The 16,470-nt window shown below is 36.2% G+C and overlaps 2 protein-coding genes across 4 annotated transcripts; one reads left to right on the forward strand and one right to left on the reverse strand.

Moving 5' to 3' along the window:
• Positions 1-307: 307 nt before the first annotated feature.
• On the forward strand, positions 308-8,577 carry LOC110684411 (oligouridylate-binding protein 1B-like). 2 transcript variants are annotated; one of them, XM_021860865.1, is made up of 12 exons: positions 308-608; positions 1,636-1,697; positions 1,903-2,005; positions 3,011-3,087; positions 3,168-3,229; positions 3,320-3,416; positions 3,600-3,675; positions 3,787-3,817; positions 4,398-4,517; positions 6,774-6,859; positions 7,302-7,478; positions 7,937-8,577. In XM_021860865.1, exons 1-12 carry the CDS (start codon positions 507-509, stop codon positions 8,213-8,215), a joined length of 1,272 nt encoding a protein of 423 aa, XP_021716557.1. In that variant the 5' UTR covers positions 308-506; the 3' UTR covers positions 8,216-8,577. The 2 variants fall into 2 exon arrangements, with proteins under 2 accessions (XP_021716557.1, XP_021716558.1); XM_021860866.1 differs by having other exon boundaries at positions 3,329-3,416.
• Positions 8,578-8,871: 294 nt separating this feature from the next.
• Positions 8,872-14,075, reverse strand: LOC110684412 (protein FLUORESCENT IN BLUE LIGHT, chloroplastic-like). 2 transcript variants are annotated; one of them, XM_021860868.1, is made up of 5 exons: positions 13,512-14,075; positions 12,188-12,381; positions 11,461-11,623; positions 10,289-10,609; positions 8,872-9,269 (listed from the first exon to the last, which is right to left on the reverse strand). In XM_021860868.1, exons 1-5 carry the CDS (start codon positions 13,609-13,611, stop codon positions 9,070-9,072), a joined length of 978 nt encoding a protein of 325 aa, XP_021716560.1. In that variant the 5' UTR covers positions 13,612-14,075; the 3' UTR covers positions 8,872-9,069. The 2 variants fall into 2 exon arrangements, with proteins under 2 accessions (XP_021716560.1, XP_021716559.1); XM_021860867.1 differs by having other exon boundaries at positions 12,188-12,390; positions 13,512-14,072.
• Positions 14,076-16,470: the final 2,395 nt, after the last annotated feature.

Genomic DNA, 16,470 nt, shown 5'->3' on the forward strand with positions numbered 1-16,470 from the left:
AAATAAAGGAAGAAACAGGAAAAAATTGATGGATTTAGATGATTTCAGTGAGGAAATTGGAGAGAGAAGCTGTGTTATGTGGTTAATGGAAGTTAGGTCGAAGAAAAGAAGAAGAAAAAGGAGGGAAGTTAATAGGGTGGGCCCCTCAAACGGATTTTCAACCGGAAAAACAAAATGGGTGGTAATCTGAAAGATTAAAATAAAGTTTTTAATGGGTGGTAATTTCAAAACTGGACCTATTTTAGGGTGGTAATTTACAAAATTTCCTTAACTTTTATTTATTGGAAGTAAATATTTTCATTTCCTGGAACAGTTATACTCGTATTTCCCTTGAGGCCTCCCTCTCATTTTCTCTCTCCTCGTTCCCTCAAAATTTTCTTCGAGGGTCTTCTTCTCTCAAAGTCGAAACCCTCTCGAACCCTAAAACATACCCAGAAACCCCAATATATCTATCCATTATCTTAATTTTCCCCCCAAATTGATTTCAATTTCTGGGTTTTTTGAGAATGCAGAATCAAAGAATGAAGCAACAACAACAAGCTTTGATGCAGCAAGCTCTTCTTCAGCAACAGTCTCTTTACCACCCTGGTCTTCTTGCTGCTCCTCAGGTGATTTTTCTTTTTGATCTGTTTCAGTTTTAATTTCGCCCGAATTTGAGCTTTTGATTGCTTGTTTTGGTATCTAGGGATTTGGGTTTGTTTTAGGTTCGGTCATTTTAGATAGATTAATTTAGGGTTTTTGGAAAATTTTGATTTTGGTGTTTGATTTTTCTGTTTGTGTTTGACGTTTTACCTTTGTGAGCTAGGATGTGAAGTTTCGAAACTTTGGATTTTGTAATAATGGGGTCATTTTTGATTTGTAAGTCTCGTTGATTTTAGCTTGTTCGAGCTTAAGAGTGATGGTTCTGTTTTTTTGCTTCAATTTGAGTTCTTTTTGGACTTGAAATTATTTCTTTATATAGAAATGGGGATCAACTTTTATGGTTTATGATATAAGCTTGGAAATTTGATTCAAGAATTCCAAGTTTACCAAGTGTGAGCTGATTTCTTCAATGGTTTGCGTCATTTCCGCAAGTCATTTCTGTATCAAATGGTTGTATTTGATGGCTGAATTAGTGTTTCTGGAGGGGATAGTATACTGTACGAAATCGAAGTACCATAAACCAAAGTGTGTGTTTAAAATCTTTGTTCTTGAGTTATATTATTTCCTGTTGTTGCTGAATCGTTTTGACTATTAACCTGGTTTGATTTGGGTCTTGTTTCACGATGTGGGGCGTGTTGTCGTGTACTTGTTATTTCCAATTAGGGTACTATCTCTCATATGCAGTCAGTCGCCTAGACTTTTCTGCTAAGTTTGAACTTGGCTGCTGAGTAGCTCGTTAGCTTGTGCTGGGTCTTTTGCCGTTCACCTTTTTGTTGGTGGAAGTTATGTCCTGTTTGCTTATAGTTTTTAGAGAGACCATAATGCTTTACAAGTTGCATTCTAAGCATGTCACCTTGACCTCTGTTTTTTTAGTATACTTGGATTGAATAGCAGTAATGGTTGCCTACTCTCATGTGCATTTGAAAATGTATATTTTTATCATCCCTCCTTATCCTCTATAAACTTACGTATTTACCTGTCTTGAATGTTCAGATAGAGCCATACCCCAGTGGAAACCTTCCTCCGGGCTTTGATCCTTCTACGTGCCGCAGTGTGTAAGTCTTGTTGCATATTTCTTACAATTGCTTTATGATGCTTCTTATAGATTCTTTCATTTTATTTTAAATTAAAATAATGTTGTGCATTTTTTGGTTCGCTTATTCTGAAGGAGGTTCCTTATAGCACTTTTTTTCCTCTTGTTTTCTTCTTTTTTTTTTTTTCTTTAATTTTCTAGTTTGTTTATCTTTTGAGAAAATGCAGGTATGTGGGTAATATTCATCCTCAAGTCACTGAACCATTAATCCAAGAGGTTTTTGCTAGTGCTGGCCCTGTTGAAGGTTGCAAGCTTATTAGGAAGGAAAAGGTATTCATCGCGGTTGTTAGGTTAATTAGTGAAAGGTCTATGACTTGTGGATATGAGTGAAAGATAGTGGATGGGAATTTCCTTTTTTGTTTCTGCAGGATGAGCAAATATAAGATTAATAAACTAGGACAATTTCCTCACTAAAGGGGGGCAAAGATCAAAAGGGCCATTATGTCTTGAGAATTATAACATCGGAGTAACTTTGACCTCAAAATAAAGAAGTACTGCTTAATGAAGCATGTATTTGGGGTTCAATATTTGGACTACTTGATTCTTAAAATTTTCATAGACCCTTGAATTTGGGCAGCTTCAATGGGCCTTTAGACATCTACTCCCTTTGTGACATAGTTTCCTGCACACTTTTGTTTTCTATTAGTCAAATGGTTCAATTACACTTTTCTTTTTGAGTTATAGATAACTCTTTGCTATCTATCACACTAACTTCTTTGATTTTTCTATCCCAATACTTAATCTTAATTAGTTTTCTCCGTCCGTTAACTACTACACCCTCCGTTCCACAATGTTAGTTCCTTTTATAATCTTTTGACTCTTAAAAATTAGAGGGAATCTTTTAAATTTCTTTCTCTATATAATAACAAACAATGTCATATGAGATCCAGTTTTACTCATCTTGATGAGTACTTAATTAATATTTAATTTTTTATTGCCAGTGTGAGATTAAAGATATTTGCGTTCAAAGATTTGCATTGATATACGTAAATGGGACTAACATTATGAGACGGAGGGAGTCTCATTCTTAACCTTTGTGCCAACCGCTAGCATGAAGAAATTTTAGAGTTAAAGAGAGTACTTCCTGGGAAAATTTTGATTTTCTTTATTCTATAAATTTTCTTTATCTATTTTGTTTTTAATTGTGATAAAATATATTCATTGCTTTTGCTAGAAAGAGTGCTGCTTTGCCTGCTTAGTTGTGTGGTACAGCCTATTTAAGATTAGCTCTTAGATTATAGTTTGGTGCTAACTAAATTCTTTTGCTACTTGCAGTCATCCTATGGTTTCATTCACTACTATGATCGCAGATTTGCCAGCATGGCTATATTAACACTTAATGGAAGGCATTTGTGAGTGGTAACTTGTTTGGTTTTTCTATCTGTTCTGCATATTTTGCTACCTTTTCTTATGTTAATTATTTGTTATATAGGTTTGGGCAGCCTATAAAGGTTAATTGGGCGTATACTAGTGGTCAGCGAGAAGACACTTCAAGTAAGTTCGTCATCATCTTGGTTCTAGTTATCTAGTACAATTTATATATCTGTTTTTCATATAGTGGCTTAGTTACTGACACCTGTGAAGATTCTTCAGACCACTTCAATGTATTTGTTGGTGACCTGAGTCCTGAGGTTACCGATGCGATGCTATTTGCTTGTTTTTCCACGTATCCCAGTTGTTCGTAAGCGTCATTCCTCCCTGTCTTTATTTGAAAATTTCCTTAATACTTGTAGGATATGTTACATATCGATTTTTTTGGATTGAATTTTGTCAATGCTGAATGATGATACCCAAGGCTGTGTTTGTAGGTGAATTTTGGTGGTTTACATATTTAATTGACTTGGTTATTTTCTTCTTTTCTCAGAGATGCAAGAGTAATGTGGGATCAGAAAACTGGGCGTTCCAGGGGGTTCGGTTTTGTTTCATTTCGCAACCAGCAGGTGGTTTCATTACTTCTTCTTCTGCTTCGTTTTTTTCTTTCTTTTTCCTCTCCCTCATTATTATTTTTGTACTATAAATTCCTCTTTTAACATTTACTTTTGATGCTACAGGATGCCCAGAGTGCTATAAATGATCTTACTGGTTAGTGCAATTCAAATCATGCACGTTATTCTCCCTTTCTTTATTATCTTGATGCTGTATGTCTTGCATCGTTCAGAGCAAGATGTTCATCATATGTTTCTCTCTTCCCCATTCGTTGAATGTTTCTTAGAGGGATTTGTATAATTTTTGATAGAATTTTTTCGCTTATATTTGTCTTTTTTTAAGTCATTATTACATGTTAAACTGGATATTTCACACCTGGATAAGTAAACTTTGTTTGCTTCAATATTTTTGCTTATGTCACAGATGTAACTTCTTATTCCTACTAGGTTTAATTTAGATAAAATTATGTTTTATTTGGTTGTATAATAAGGCTATGGTATGTTTAAAACTTGGGATTCTTATTTGTAGTTTAGAACTGATGGGTCCTTGTATGGCTGGAGAAAATATTGTCATTTTGACTCTATTTGCTTTTAATGCTGTCTGACTGTTTTTCCTTTCTTATCAAGGATGTGACTCCCCATAGTTCCTAGACACACGGATTTCCATCTTATTTATTGTAATTTTACATTTCAACATAACTATAATAATGTTCTGTACTTCTGTATGTATATTTCAGGGAAATGGCTTGGTAGTAGGCAGATACGCTGCAATTGGGCCACTAAAGGTGCTACTAACAGTGATGATAAGCAAAGTACTGATTCAAAAAGTGTGGTGGAATTGACAAATGGTTCATCAGGTTTGTAATTATCCCACATTATGTTTTAGGATTTCATTCATTTCAGTCAGGTTTGTAGTTATCCCACATTATGTTCTAGGATTTCATTCATTTCAGTTCGAAACATCTACTACCTTATTTGGTTATTATTGAGTCAGTGAAATGGTTTTAGGCATTAGTTCCAAGACCATTGCTTAAATAAAAGTTCAAGTTATGGTTTGGTTTCGTTACTGTTTTTTGGTATAATTATAGCAGTTAGAATTGAGTCATGGAGGTCTACTGATGCTAAGGTGGATCTGATTCAATATATATGGAATTGAAATAGACAAAGGAATGCCGAGCTCGAATTCTAATGATAGTAACATGAATGGGCTTTTTTTTCCTTTTTCTTTTCTTTTTCTTTTTATTGGCATATTGTGATTCATTTTCATCTTCAGTGGAGTTAGATTCTGTTTCACTGTCTGGCCCTGGTTGTGGACTAGATTAAAATGCCAGCTGTTGTTTGACTTGTTGCATGTCACTTTGTCAGAACTAGCTTACCCTTGTATATGCATAGATATAACACACACTATGTCTTGAATGAGAACCTCTATAGTTGAGGCTTGTCAATGATGTTGATGTTCTTAGGTCCTGACTTAAGGTGTCAAATGTATGTTTAAAAAATTGAATGTGTCCTTATTAGCTATAACATTGAGTGCATTATTATTGCAAGTGTATTCAATCTGTTGGCTTATTGTCAGTCTGTCACAGCTTTACAAGTTTGTTATCAAAGTGCATGGAAGGAATGGGTGTGTCTTTGGGTTGATTAAGTGGAGAATAAGTAACAAGGTTTATAGAGGAATCTACGTGCTCAGCTTGCTTATTAGCCTGTCTGGATTCTTAAAACTGATGATTCTAGATCTTTTGTTCATCTTAGGAAAGTATTCGCTTTTAATTAGCATATATACTGCTCTGTTTTGGCTATAGATGCTGATTTCGAAGGCACCTAGGAGATTTCGTCCTGTATCAGCAAGGCAAGGGTAGGTACCTGTCTTCACAATTGGCATCATAAGTAAACTTCTGTATGTGTTCACCTAAGCTTATTTTGACCCTTGAGGAAGACTGCCGCGCTGGGTACTAGATCTTCACTCTTCAAAAAGAACAACCCTTCTTCACTCAAGACCTCTGACTCTCTGAGATTCTGTTAAATGTTAATGCGACTAATAAAACACCTTACTATTCTTCCTGATTTTGAAGCCATGATAATGAAAGGTCTTAGTGCCTAGAAAATTCAGATATTGAGTCAATTCTTACTTATATTTGCCAGCCTGGTGCCTTTGTGTAGAAATTTTAAATTCTTGGCTTAAATTGTGATCGATAGCCCACTGAAATATGGACTGTAGTGACTTGTGAGAAAGATTGCAATGAAAAATTGAAAGGTAAATCAGCATTAGGTTTAGATTGTGTGTTATATAGTACAATGCGAACTTAGGAAAATATTGTTGAAGCACCTGTGCTTAAACCATCGCCTGCAGTGATTTTCTGCCTGGACTCTGTTCATGAATATTTTTTTTTTGTTGGAGCAACATTGGAAGTCCAGTTTATACTAGTATACTGCATACCACAGCATTTGCTATAGGCCCTGTAGCCAATCTTTATAGCTGAAACCTGTTTCTAGAAATCTTCTTGAAATGGTGAAGTATTTCCCTGCCTATAAGGTGTTGTCTTTCCTTTTAACACAATGTTTTTGAGCTCATCAACACGGTAAATAGTTTGAGACGTGGCGAAGTACTTTTTTTAAAAAAATATTTTTTCGGTGTAGATTTTAATCTACTATTACAAAGAATTCTATGAAGTATACATTATTGCTATTCAATGGAGGAAGGCTTCTAGTGACTTTCATCTACTGTTAATTTTTAATCTTATTTTGTGTGCATGAGTCTCTGCTGGAATATCTGGGATGAGTCTCCATGCAAATGACAGTGACCAACTTGGAGAAGGATATAAATGATTCTATCATGAATCATTATTGTGTTTATAGTAATGGGTGACTCTTTTACCTGCCCTCGTTGGCAAATATATGTTTTCTTAAATTTAACAAACTGGTGACAAAATAGGAACTCTAGTGAACCACCTATAATATTCAGACTTTTTCTTCTAAATCATTGCATTTGGTGTTCTTCTGCTGTTTTTCTTGTGTTTATGCTCCTACAGAATTGGTTATCTCTGAATTATCCATGCATATCATTGCATAGCAACTTATCTGTTTTTGTGATGAAATCTTTTTGGGAATTTCAGAAGATGGAAAGGAGGCCACAAACAGCGAAGCCCCTGAAAACAATCCTCAGTATACAACTGTATATGTTGGGAATCTTGCCCCTGAGGTAATGCAATGTCACTTATCCTCTTTTTTTTTGTTTTTTTCCTTATTGTTTACAATGGAAGGATAGCGTTCCATTTTTGCTTATACAACTAGATTTACTTGCTGTGCCCTACCCAGTAGCATCCTTATTGTGGCTGAAGGGTTGTCAAATATGTTGCGGTTTTCTTGAGCACACCATTTCATGTTTCTTATAATCACTGTTAGATTTTTTAATGTATTTGAAGAATTTTGGTCAAATGTGCTGTGTTAGGCACTTATGCTGTTAATTGGAGTAGGGAGATATGGCCTGAATTTGCATTTACATGAATTAGTGCGGTTAAATCTAAAATATTACGATAAGAACCAGAGTTATAAGAAATGATGTTTGTTATATAAGGGTTTTTGACGAATGCTAGAAGAGAATGGGCAGATTTTACCGCTGATTGACCATGTTTTGCTTGCAGACCACCCAGCTTGATCTCCATCGCCACTTCCATAGTTTGGGTGCTGGAGCTATTGAAGAAGTGAGGGTGCAGCGAGACAAAGGCTTTGGCTTTGTTAGGTACAGTACTCATGCAGAAGCAGCTTTGGCCATTCAGTTGGGAAATACACAAAGTATGCTTTTGGGCAAATTAATCAAGGTATGTCTTGTGAATCTCATTTTGAATTTTTACAACAATGTACATAGATAGTGTGGTCTTGTTATAAATTATAATGCATACATGTTCAAATTTCACTATTCATGGAAGTATGCATGAGTTTCACCAAGATATTGATTTTTTCTAACCTTGTGACATCATGGTTTTGCATGATGCATTTGATCATTCTATGTTTTCCATTTAATGTAATAGGTTCTTTGACTTTGGTTTTTTGTTATTGAGGCATGTTGCTTACTTAACCTCCCTTTCCCAAAATTGCTTATCCCATCTGCTAGACTGATTGTATGTTATGTGCACATGAGAAAGTGGGTTAAGCTCCAGATTGTTCCTCTAGCTGTTATCTTGAAACTCTTTTGTAGTTGTAATTTCCTTCTTTCATAGATGCATATTTAAATATTTCTGCGGCCTGGCTTCCTGATGGTTTGTCATGTGCCTTGTAGTGCTCCTGGGGAAGCAAGCCGACACCAGCAGGGACAGCTTCAAACCCACTTCCTCTACCTGCCCCTGCACCTCTAGGCCTTTCTGCTACAGATCTTCTTTCTTATGAGAGGCAACTAGCTATGAGTAAGATGGGTGGGATGCATGCTCTGATGCATACACAGGGGCCACATCCACTCAACAAGGGTAGTATAGGAATGACAGCTGCTGGAGCTAGCCAAGCTATTTATGATGGCGGGTATCAAAATGTTGCTGCCCAGCAAATGATGTACTACCATTAAGATCTTGATGCACAGCCCTTCTGGATTCGTTCTGTTCTGCAGATCTGCATTCGTGTGTCTAAAAATTGTTTTATTAGCTATCTATGTTTCTCCTTTATGTGGGGGGTGGGATTGAGGCATTTTACCCTCCTTGTACTTGATTGTGCTGTGTGTTGATGCATGATGTAACCTTTTTTTTTCCCCTCACCTTTTCTTTACCCCGGCTTTTGAAATTTCTGTTTCTTTTTTATTTTCTTTTCTTCCTATCTTGTAGGAACTGATGGTTGATCTAGAGGAAGTTTGTCCATTATGGACAGTAGCTTATATATATATATATATTTCTATTTTCTCTTATGGACTTTGGATGACCATATTATTTTGGAGCCTTGTGACAGCATTTTATGAGGAAGTTTTCTGTGTATACTAATTTCCCATATATGACAGTTATGACTAAAATATTATGAGATATTTGCTATCTAGGTGTGCACTTTTTCACCTGTTAACATAGTGTTACCTTTTTCTTTCTGGTGTTAGCTAGTTTCTGCTATTGATCTTTTAGCCCAAAAGTTGTAAGCTAATCCAACCCACCAACAGCTACATTGATACAGTAACCTCTGTTGCGTAGCTGATTATGCTTCTCTGTTATGAAGATTACGTTTCTGATAAATTGTGTAGGCTATAGCGAAGGATAGTATTACAAATTAAAATCAAGATTTAAAACATAAAGTGAAAGAAAAAAGAATTGATCATTCCTCAGATTAAAGCTAGCACTGCTGTGATACAAAAGCTTTCTGATATGATTCTCATTTTACAAAAATTGCACTACATCTCTAGAGTTGCTAGCAAAGGACAGTAATGATTAAAAAAAAAAACGGTTAATCTTCTAGTCTAGCAATATACTTGTCATAGAATTTTCCAGCCTTTTCAAGATCCCCAAGCTCAGTATAGCAGTCAGCAATCGCACCATATGCCTCTGTATTACCTGAAGTTTCTCCTATGCGCTTAGATATACCTAGTACCATGTTGTGGTATCTTATGGCTTCACGGTACTTCCCTTGTCTTTGCAAGGAGGCTCCTGAAAAGCATTTTTACAGTTCAAATTTAATGCAAGGGGAAAATCAATACCAATAATGGTGAGGGACCGAGGGGTGATGACCCACTCAAGGACGGAGTATCCAAAAAAAGATTTGATACGTAGCCCCCCTCTCAAATTGTTTCATACTTACTCTTAACATGGAATAGAAAGCATGCGTGCACACATTAAGCTGGATATGGTAGACAGACTGGCCCTATTTGACCATGTGCGGATAGAAATATCATTAGCAGTTCTAATAAGGTATAGCAAATAATAGTTCCTGTTAGAGCTAACAGATTGCTTTTCATATCTACATAATCAAGCACAAGGAAAAATGTATACCTTGTATAAGCTATGATAGTGGTACAAGGTAATTGGCAAATTCCAACATGCATGCAAATCTACTTAGTCTTTGTACAGAGCATAATGTTATGCTCCTATCATTATCCTATTAAAAATGAGCCAGTACACTCTTTCAATACGCTCGTTCCGTACTACATAGCACTTACTTTAAATGGATGTCTCAAAAATACACATTTACCTTTTCAAATCTCTCTTCATCCACCCTTTTTTCTTAATTCTCTCATTATCTACTTTTCTAAATTCCCATGCCAATCCAAATATGATATCTACTCAAGGACACAGGATACTATAAGGGATCATACCTACTCTTTTTCCCCTAATGCACTCTTTACTACACAGCTTACCTGTCCACAAATGAAAAGCCCATACAAGTACCTCATTAGTTGTTTATTTTCCCAGCTGCTATGTTATCATCTAAATAACAGAAACTACATTGGGATATTTGAGGACTAAAGCTAATAATTTCACCAACTTGTCTCTGTTGGGATGTTGTTTTGTTTGATTTACAGATTCACGTATTGGCTCGTTTTGGTGGCTACTGACTGGACACTTGATGGTGTATGAACAAAGAAGCAAAGTTAAAGGGGCAGAAAGTGCTGATGTAAAAATCAATAGCAGAACATATAGCCAGATCATAAGGTAGAGCAAAAACCAACCTAGGCCTCTGGCAGCTTTCTTTTCCTCGATAGGATCATTCAAATTCTTCGCAAGTTCCTGAGCAACCTTAAACTCCGTAAATGCTTTATCTGGTTCTTGGTTCCTTAGATAGTTCTTCCCAGCCTTCAGACGAGAAATCAGCTCCTCTTTCTTTGGATCAACTATTACTTCACTCTCTGGGACTCTGTTACTAACAGGGGCATAGCTTAAGCTAGGCGCATAAGATTCAATTTTTGCTTGTCTTCTTAGTGCTGCATTAATCTGACGCAGTTGTTCATTCAGTCTTTCAAGTTCGCCCTTCCTTTGCCGGGCAAGAAGTCCTGTGACCAAAGCATAGAATATTAAGACAAAGCACCAACAATCTACTACCACCCGTGAATTTAGAATGACTATATGAGTGGTTTGCGCAATCCACAAGATAATGGAATTATTAGCTATCAAGCTTATATACTTGACACAGGCCAGGCACGGGAGAAATTGGCAATTTGTGTAACTAAGGCCTTTATTTTTATTTAAACAAATAATGAAAAGTAGGTAGCTGAAGAATTATTCATAGCTAATACTTCATCGGCTCTGCATATATCTGAAACCGATAAGATTTTCCGAAGGACAGTGGCTGCAGCACAGCACAATTTTAGGTCCAATTCATATGAGGAGGGAAAATGCGCGCAAAAGTAGAAATTGTAAAACTATTGTTTCCACATTTCAATGATTAGTTCAAGCAATAATGCTCTCAGATGAAAGATCCAACCCAGTAACAGAGATGCAATCTTATTAAACATGCACAAGGATGTCTTCCTCTTGTGGTAAGAGGTAACTTACTAGGCATGTGAGCATTATGGCTTCTCTCATGCAACTAACACAGACATTACTCAAGCAGTATTCAACAAGATGAATTTCATCTAGTAAAGGCTTGCCTATCACCTTCAGCCCTCCATATGGTTCTAGTGTAATCATAAAGCAAACTTTGGATGAGTTTCTTCACAACCTCCAGGGATCAAGCTGAGACAAAGATAGTAAGCCTGTCTTAGCAGTATTCTTATAGCCAACTTTAAGCCTCGTTCCCTCTATCATTTTATACAGATTCTACATTTTCCAGTCTCAGATAGTTTACCAAAGAGTTCAGTCTGAAATTCATAGAAATATGAGAAGCAAAAAAAGACATACTCACCTCCAACAGTTGCCCCAACAAGCGCTACAAATAAGAGCACAGGCATATTGAAGAAGGAATTGACTGCCTCACTTGTTTCCGCTAGAGCTTCTGAAGGCATAGCCAGAAACATGGCATTAGTCAATAAAACTGCTCCTGTAGGAAATCTGGCAATCCGCGCTTCCTGTCATGTTGACAAATGTTCAAGTTATGAGACAAAAGCTTGACACCAGAATGACCAAAATACTAGTAGAAAATGATTATTCAAATGTTTTACATAGCCTTTAAATATTGCATCAATCCTGGAGAATGTTAGTCAAATGTTTCTGATACTTAAGGCTCACTATCTAATGTACTTGAAATTAAAATGATTGGAAGCCAGAAAGTTAGAACCTTCTAATTAGTGTCAAACCATACATGAGAACTGAAATAGTGGAAAAGCTATCAGGAAGGTCACAAATCAACTTATTAATAAACTGCTTGGCATAAGTATCTGCCTGCGATTAAGGGAACTTAAGAGGTTATGCAGCAGTTTTCCATATTTTTTTTTAAGTACTTTTCTTATTGTTTCTTTGTGAAATTAAGTAGCTCCATATCTGAAAAGCAAGGCTAAGGTCACATGTGGCATGGAAAGAGGAAATATTAAGGCTAAGGAGGATCCAAGAATTCAAATCACAACTGATGTCAGGCGATTATATGAAAAAAAAAAAAAACCCTATGCAGCTAGTGAAACAACTATTCAGCATACCAGATTGACAAAATGGCTTCGATAATCATCTTTAGAGAGTGATGGAGACGCATGAAAGCAACTTTTTATGTTAATCTTGTTCTGGAGCCAGTTCATAGATGACATTCCAGGATATATCCCATAAATCTTAGACAGTGCAGATGCAGCAACTTGACTTGACAGAATGAGTTTCTTTGAATCATATGGCAGCATCGCTGGATCCCCTAAAACAAACACCACATTTACCCTAGAAGAATATAATGTATTTGTAACTCAAGAATGCAAGATAGTTTCAGAACCAATTAGGAGAGATCCAAAATCCAAAAGCAGACATACATGACTATCTGACATTACCAATAAAGAATTATACTGCTTTCCTTGTCTCAAATGGGTGTCAGCCTTCTCATACATTAGTTCAGAGACTTCAGACGTCTACATTGATTGTGAACTCTTAAAACTCTTAATATTCACTAACATGCTGTCCTGCCATCAATTAATTACATTTTCGAGTTCTCAGACATCTGTACATACGAGCATGTCACTTAGAATTGTGGTGACTGCTCAGTGACAGATTCTAACATGGATAGGAAACCATGAATTAGATATCAGTCAAGCTGGCAACTGCTCTCACAGGCATGCAAGAAACGCATAGTATAACTTATAAAAGTAATTTGGGACATGGGAGGTCCAAATTCACACAAACAAAACAGAAAGCATGAAACATAGAAATCAACAGTCAACACTTCTAAGTCATCAATCAAAGCAACAAAAAGGAATATCCAAACATTCGAAACGACTGGTCGTTACTGCGAGATTTAGGAGGTTGTGCAGCACCAGCTGTATACCTAAGGGTAAGGGTTACCCTTTCTAGCCTAGTAGCCTCTGGACTTCTAAGTTATAATTAGAACTAGAACACTAGCTTAATAGACAATCTTCAGAATGTCACGTTGAGTTTACTGTTCACCCCTGCATTTCATAACACCTTCAGTTCTGTATAATATACCCACACTCTAGTACTCTACAGTCTTGCATCAAAAACCTTCACACAAACTCTATTACAAATGAAATTATTAATAATAAAAAAAAGTAACTTTCACATAAGATTGAAGAATATAAAGCGGGTTAAAACCCGAATTTCGAGTACGAACCACAAACATTACCAACTAATCTAACTTGCAAAAACGCCAAACTTAAACACCCAGATCATAATTTCATAAATTAAGCAGAAGAATACAGCAATTCTTCAATTGGGTAACAGAATGATGATTCTTAGCACACAAAGAAAGGCTTAAACAACATCAATTTACAACATAAAAGAGGATGATTGAGTAAAATTAGTACTGACCCTCAAATTTAAACTTTCTGGAGAACAATTGCTGCCAAGAAGAATTACCAGACTGCTTTACAGGAGTAAGAAGTGAAGAACAGTGAAATATCATCGCCATTTTTATCTTGCTTTTCTGATAAATTGTAGACAGGAGAGAGAAATGGGTATGGAATTCCACGAATTGGGAGCTCCAAAAGAGAGAGAAAATGAAAAGGGTGATGAAATCGTTGTGGAAGATAAAAAGATGATTTCCAGTATTTTTGTCAGAAACCAAGTGTTGTTTGCTAGAATTGAACAGATTTCCAAGGGGTGGATAAAGAGTGATAATACTGATAAATTGTCCTGAGATTTTTTTTTTTTTTTTTTAATGCTAATTGCTACAGTACTGGTGTTTTAAATACCTTGTAAAATAAATACTCCATAGTCGACTACGTAATTTGTACATTTAGGTGAAATCGTAAAATACGACAATGATGATTAAGGCATTAGCCAGCCAATTGAGCTGTGAATTTGCTAGCTAATTGAAGAGTGCATCAAGGGAGTTAATTTACATTCAGTAATACATCACCCATGAAATTAGGAATAGAAGTGACGTTGGAGCTGTGACATATCACGTCTAGTTATTACTTATAGCCTTCAAAATTATTGGCTATGCATTTGTAAAATAAAACTCCGTAGGAATTACTTAAATAGACTCATTTTTTCACGAGTTGGTTGTAAATGACTAAATCAATTAGCAATTGGATATAGTAAATCACATTTTTAGTTAACAATTTTAAATTTGTAAATTTTTTTTTCTTCAATTTTAAAATAAAAAAAATATCTGTTTGAATAATAGTTTGCAACTACAATAACATATTGCTAATAATGGGATAATTATTTTATTTTTATTTATTTAAAATGAACTTATTACACCAAATTAACCTTAATTTTACTCTATGTTTACATTTATTACACTTGATCATATGTAATTAGACTTATACTAGGTGATGTGTACAATATGTAGGGAGATTACAAAATCGATTTTGAAATCTTCAACATACTTTTAAGGTGTTTTGTTTTATTGAGGAAAATAGGATATATTTTCCAAAGATCTTAGGATATATTGGATAGCATATTTTTAGTAGTTAACAATATCTTTTGATACTTTCCTAAATCTATCTTGATTGGGATTGTGTTAGCTTGTATTATATATAGTGGTTTTCTGAGAAATAATACCCAAGATTTCTGTTTCATTAATTCTACATGGTATAAGAGCCAGAGTTTTTTTCTCAGAAAATTTCGCCATGGCCGGTGATGATACACCACCACCACCGCCACCACAAAAAATAGAAACCAATTCACCATTCTATCTAGGGGCACATGATAGACCTGGTGACTTTATTACTCCCATTCGGTTAAAACTTGACAATTTTGATTCGTGGTCTCATGCAATCTTTGTTGCCCTTTCGTCTCGGAGGAAATTTGGGTTTTTGGATGGTACTATCACTGATTGCGTGCCGCCTGCAACCAAGGAGGATTGGGTTGTGGTGCATTGTATGCTCGTTTCATGGCTCATGAACACGATTGATCCGGAGGTAAAATCTTTGCTTTCTAATTATGATAATGCAAAACGCTTATGGGATGATTTACATGTAAGGTTTTGTGTGGTTAATGGTCCTCGTATTCAAAATTTAAAGGCCCAAATTAATAGGTGTGAACAATCTAAGAATATGACAGTGGCTATTTATTTTGGGACATTGAAGGTCTTATGGGATGAACTTGCTAAACTTGAACCTTTAATTAATTGCAAATGTGGGAAGTGTACATGTAATGTGGGGAGGCAACATGAAAAGAGGCGTGACAACCGGAGGTTTTGGGTCGGGGTTTACGTGACAAAATTCCATCAGTGAAGCTTCGAGATTATGTCACTCATTCCGTTTTTGCTAATAGTCCGTCTCAGTCCACTCCGTCCTCCAACACTCCTTCAGGTATCTCTTATCCTTTAGCACATTATATAAATTGTGACAAATTTTCTGCGAATTATCGTAAGTTTCTCGCAACCATTGTTCATGACAAAGAACCGAAATCTTTCAAAGAAGCTATGAAGCATGAGGGTTGGAGGCAATCCATGAAAGAAAAGATAAACGCTTTAGAAGATAATGGCACATGGACTTTAGAGCACCTTCCTCCAGGCAAGAAAGCTCTAGGAAGTCAATGGGTGTACAAGACAAAATTTTTGTCTAATGGCCAAGTTGAGCGACTCAAGTCTCGTTTAGTTGTTTTCGGTAATCATCAGCATGAAGGCATAGATTATGGAGAGATTTTTGCTCCTGTGGCTAAGATGACTACAATTCGAGCTTTTCTTGCAATTGCGGCTTCTAAAAATTGGGATCTTCATCAGATGGATGTTCACAATGCCTTCTTACATGGTGACCTTGATGAGGAGGTGTACATGAAATTGCCCCCTGGGTTTGAGAGTTCTGATCCATCATTGGTGTGCCGTTTGAGGAAGTCATTGTATGGTTTGAAACAGGCTCCGCGATGTTGGTTTGCATAGCTAACGACATCTTTGAAAGGGTATGGTTTTATTCAATCCTACTCCGACTACTCTCTTTTCACATACAATAGAGGCACAGTTCAGATTAATGTCTTGGTGTATGTAGATGATCTTATTATTTCTGGGAACGATTCCGCTGCATTGATTGTGTTTAAAGCTTATCTTGGTGACTGTTTTAAAATGAAGGACCTTGGTCCCTTGAAGTATTTTTTGGGTATAGAAGTGGCTCGTAGTTCATCTGGGGTGTTTGTGTGCCAACGGAAATATACGTTGGACATTATTTCTGAAGCAGGTTTGTTAGGGGCAAAGCCGAGTGGTTTTCCTATTCCACAAAACCATAAGCTTGGCCTTGTCGATGGTCCATTGCTTAAGGACCCTGCGTCCTATCGTCGATTGGTAGGGAGATTGATTTATCTTTCGGTTACACGACCGGAATTG

Source organism: Chenopodium quinoa, unplaced genomic scaffold (genome assembly GCF_001683475.1).
Source record: "Chenopodium quinoa cultivar QQ74 unplaced genomic scaffold, ASM168347v1, whole genome shotgun sequence".
NCBI lineage: Eukaryota > Viridiplantae > Streptophyta > Magnoliopsida > Caryophyllales > Amaranthaceae > Chenopodium > Chenopodium quinoa.

Excerpts from the sequence above, each read along its gene's own strand:
- LOC110684411 (XM_021860865.1), top strand. The coding sequence starts at position 507 with ATGCAGAATCAAAGAATGAAGCAACAACAACAAGCTTTGATGCAGCAA. Across the intron at positions 2,006-3,010 it reads AGCTTATTAGGAAGGAAAAG|TCATCCTATGGTTTCATTCA; the intron begins GTATTCATCGCG and ends TGCTACTTGCAG. Across the intron at positions 3,088-3,167 it reads ACACTTAATGGAAGGCATTT|GTTTGGGCAGCCTATAAAGG; the intron begins GTGAGTGGTAAC and ends TTTGTTATATAG.
- LOC110684412 (XM_021860867.1), bottom strand. The coding sequence starts at position 13,611 with ATGGCGATGATATTTCACTGTTCTTCACTTCTTACTCCTGTAAAGCAG. Across the intron at positions 12,391-13,511 it reads CAGAAAGTTTAAATTTGAGG|GGGATCCAGCGATGCTGCCA; the intron begins GTCAGTACTAAT and ends TGTTTGTTTTAG. Across the intron at positions 9,270-10,288 it reads GAAAGCTGCCAGAGGCCTAG|GAGCCTCCTTGCAAAGACAA; the intron begins GTTGGTTTTTGC and ends AATGCTTTTCAG.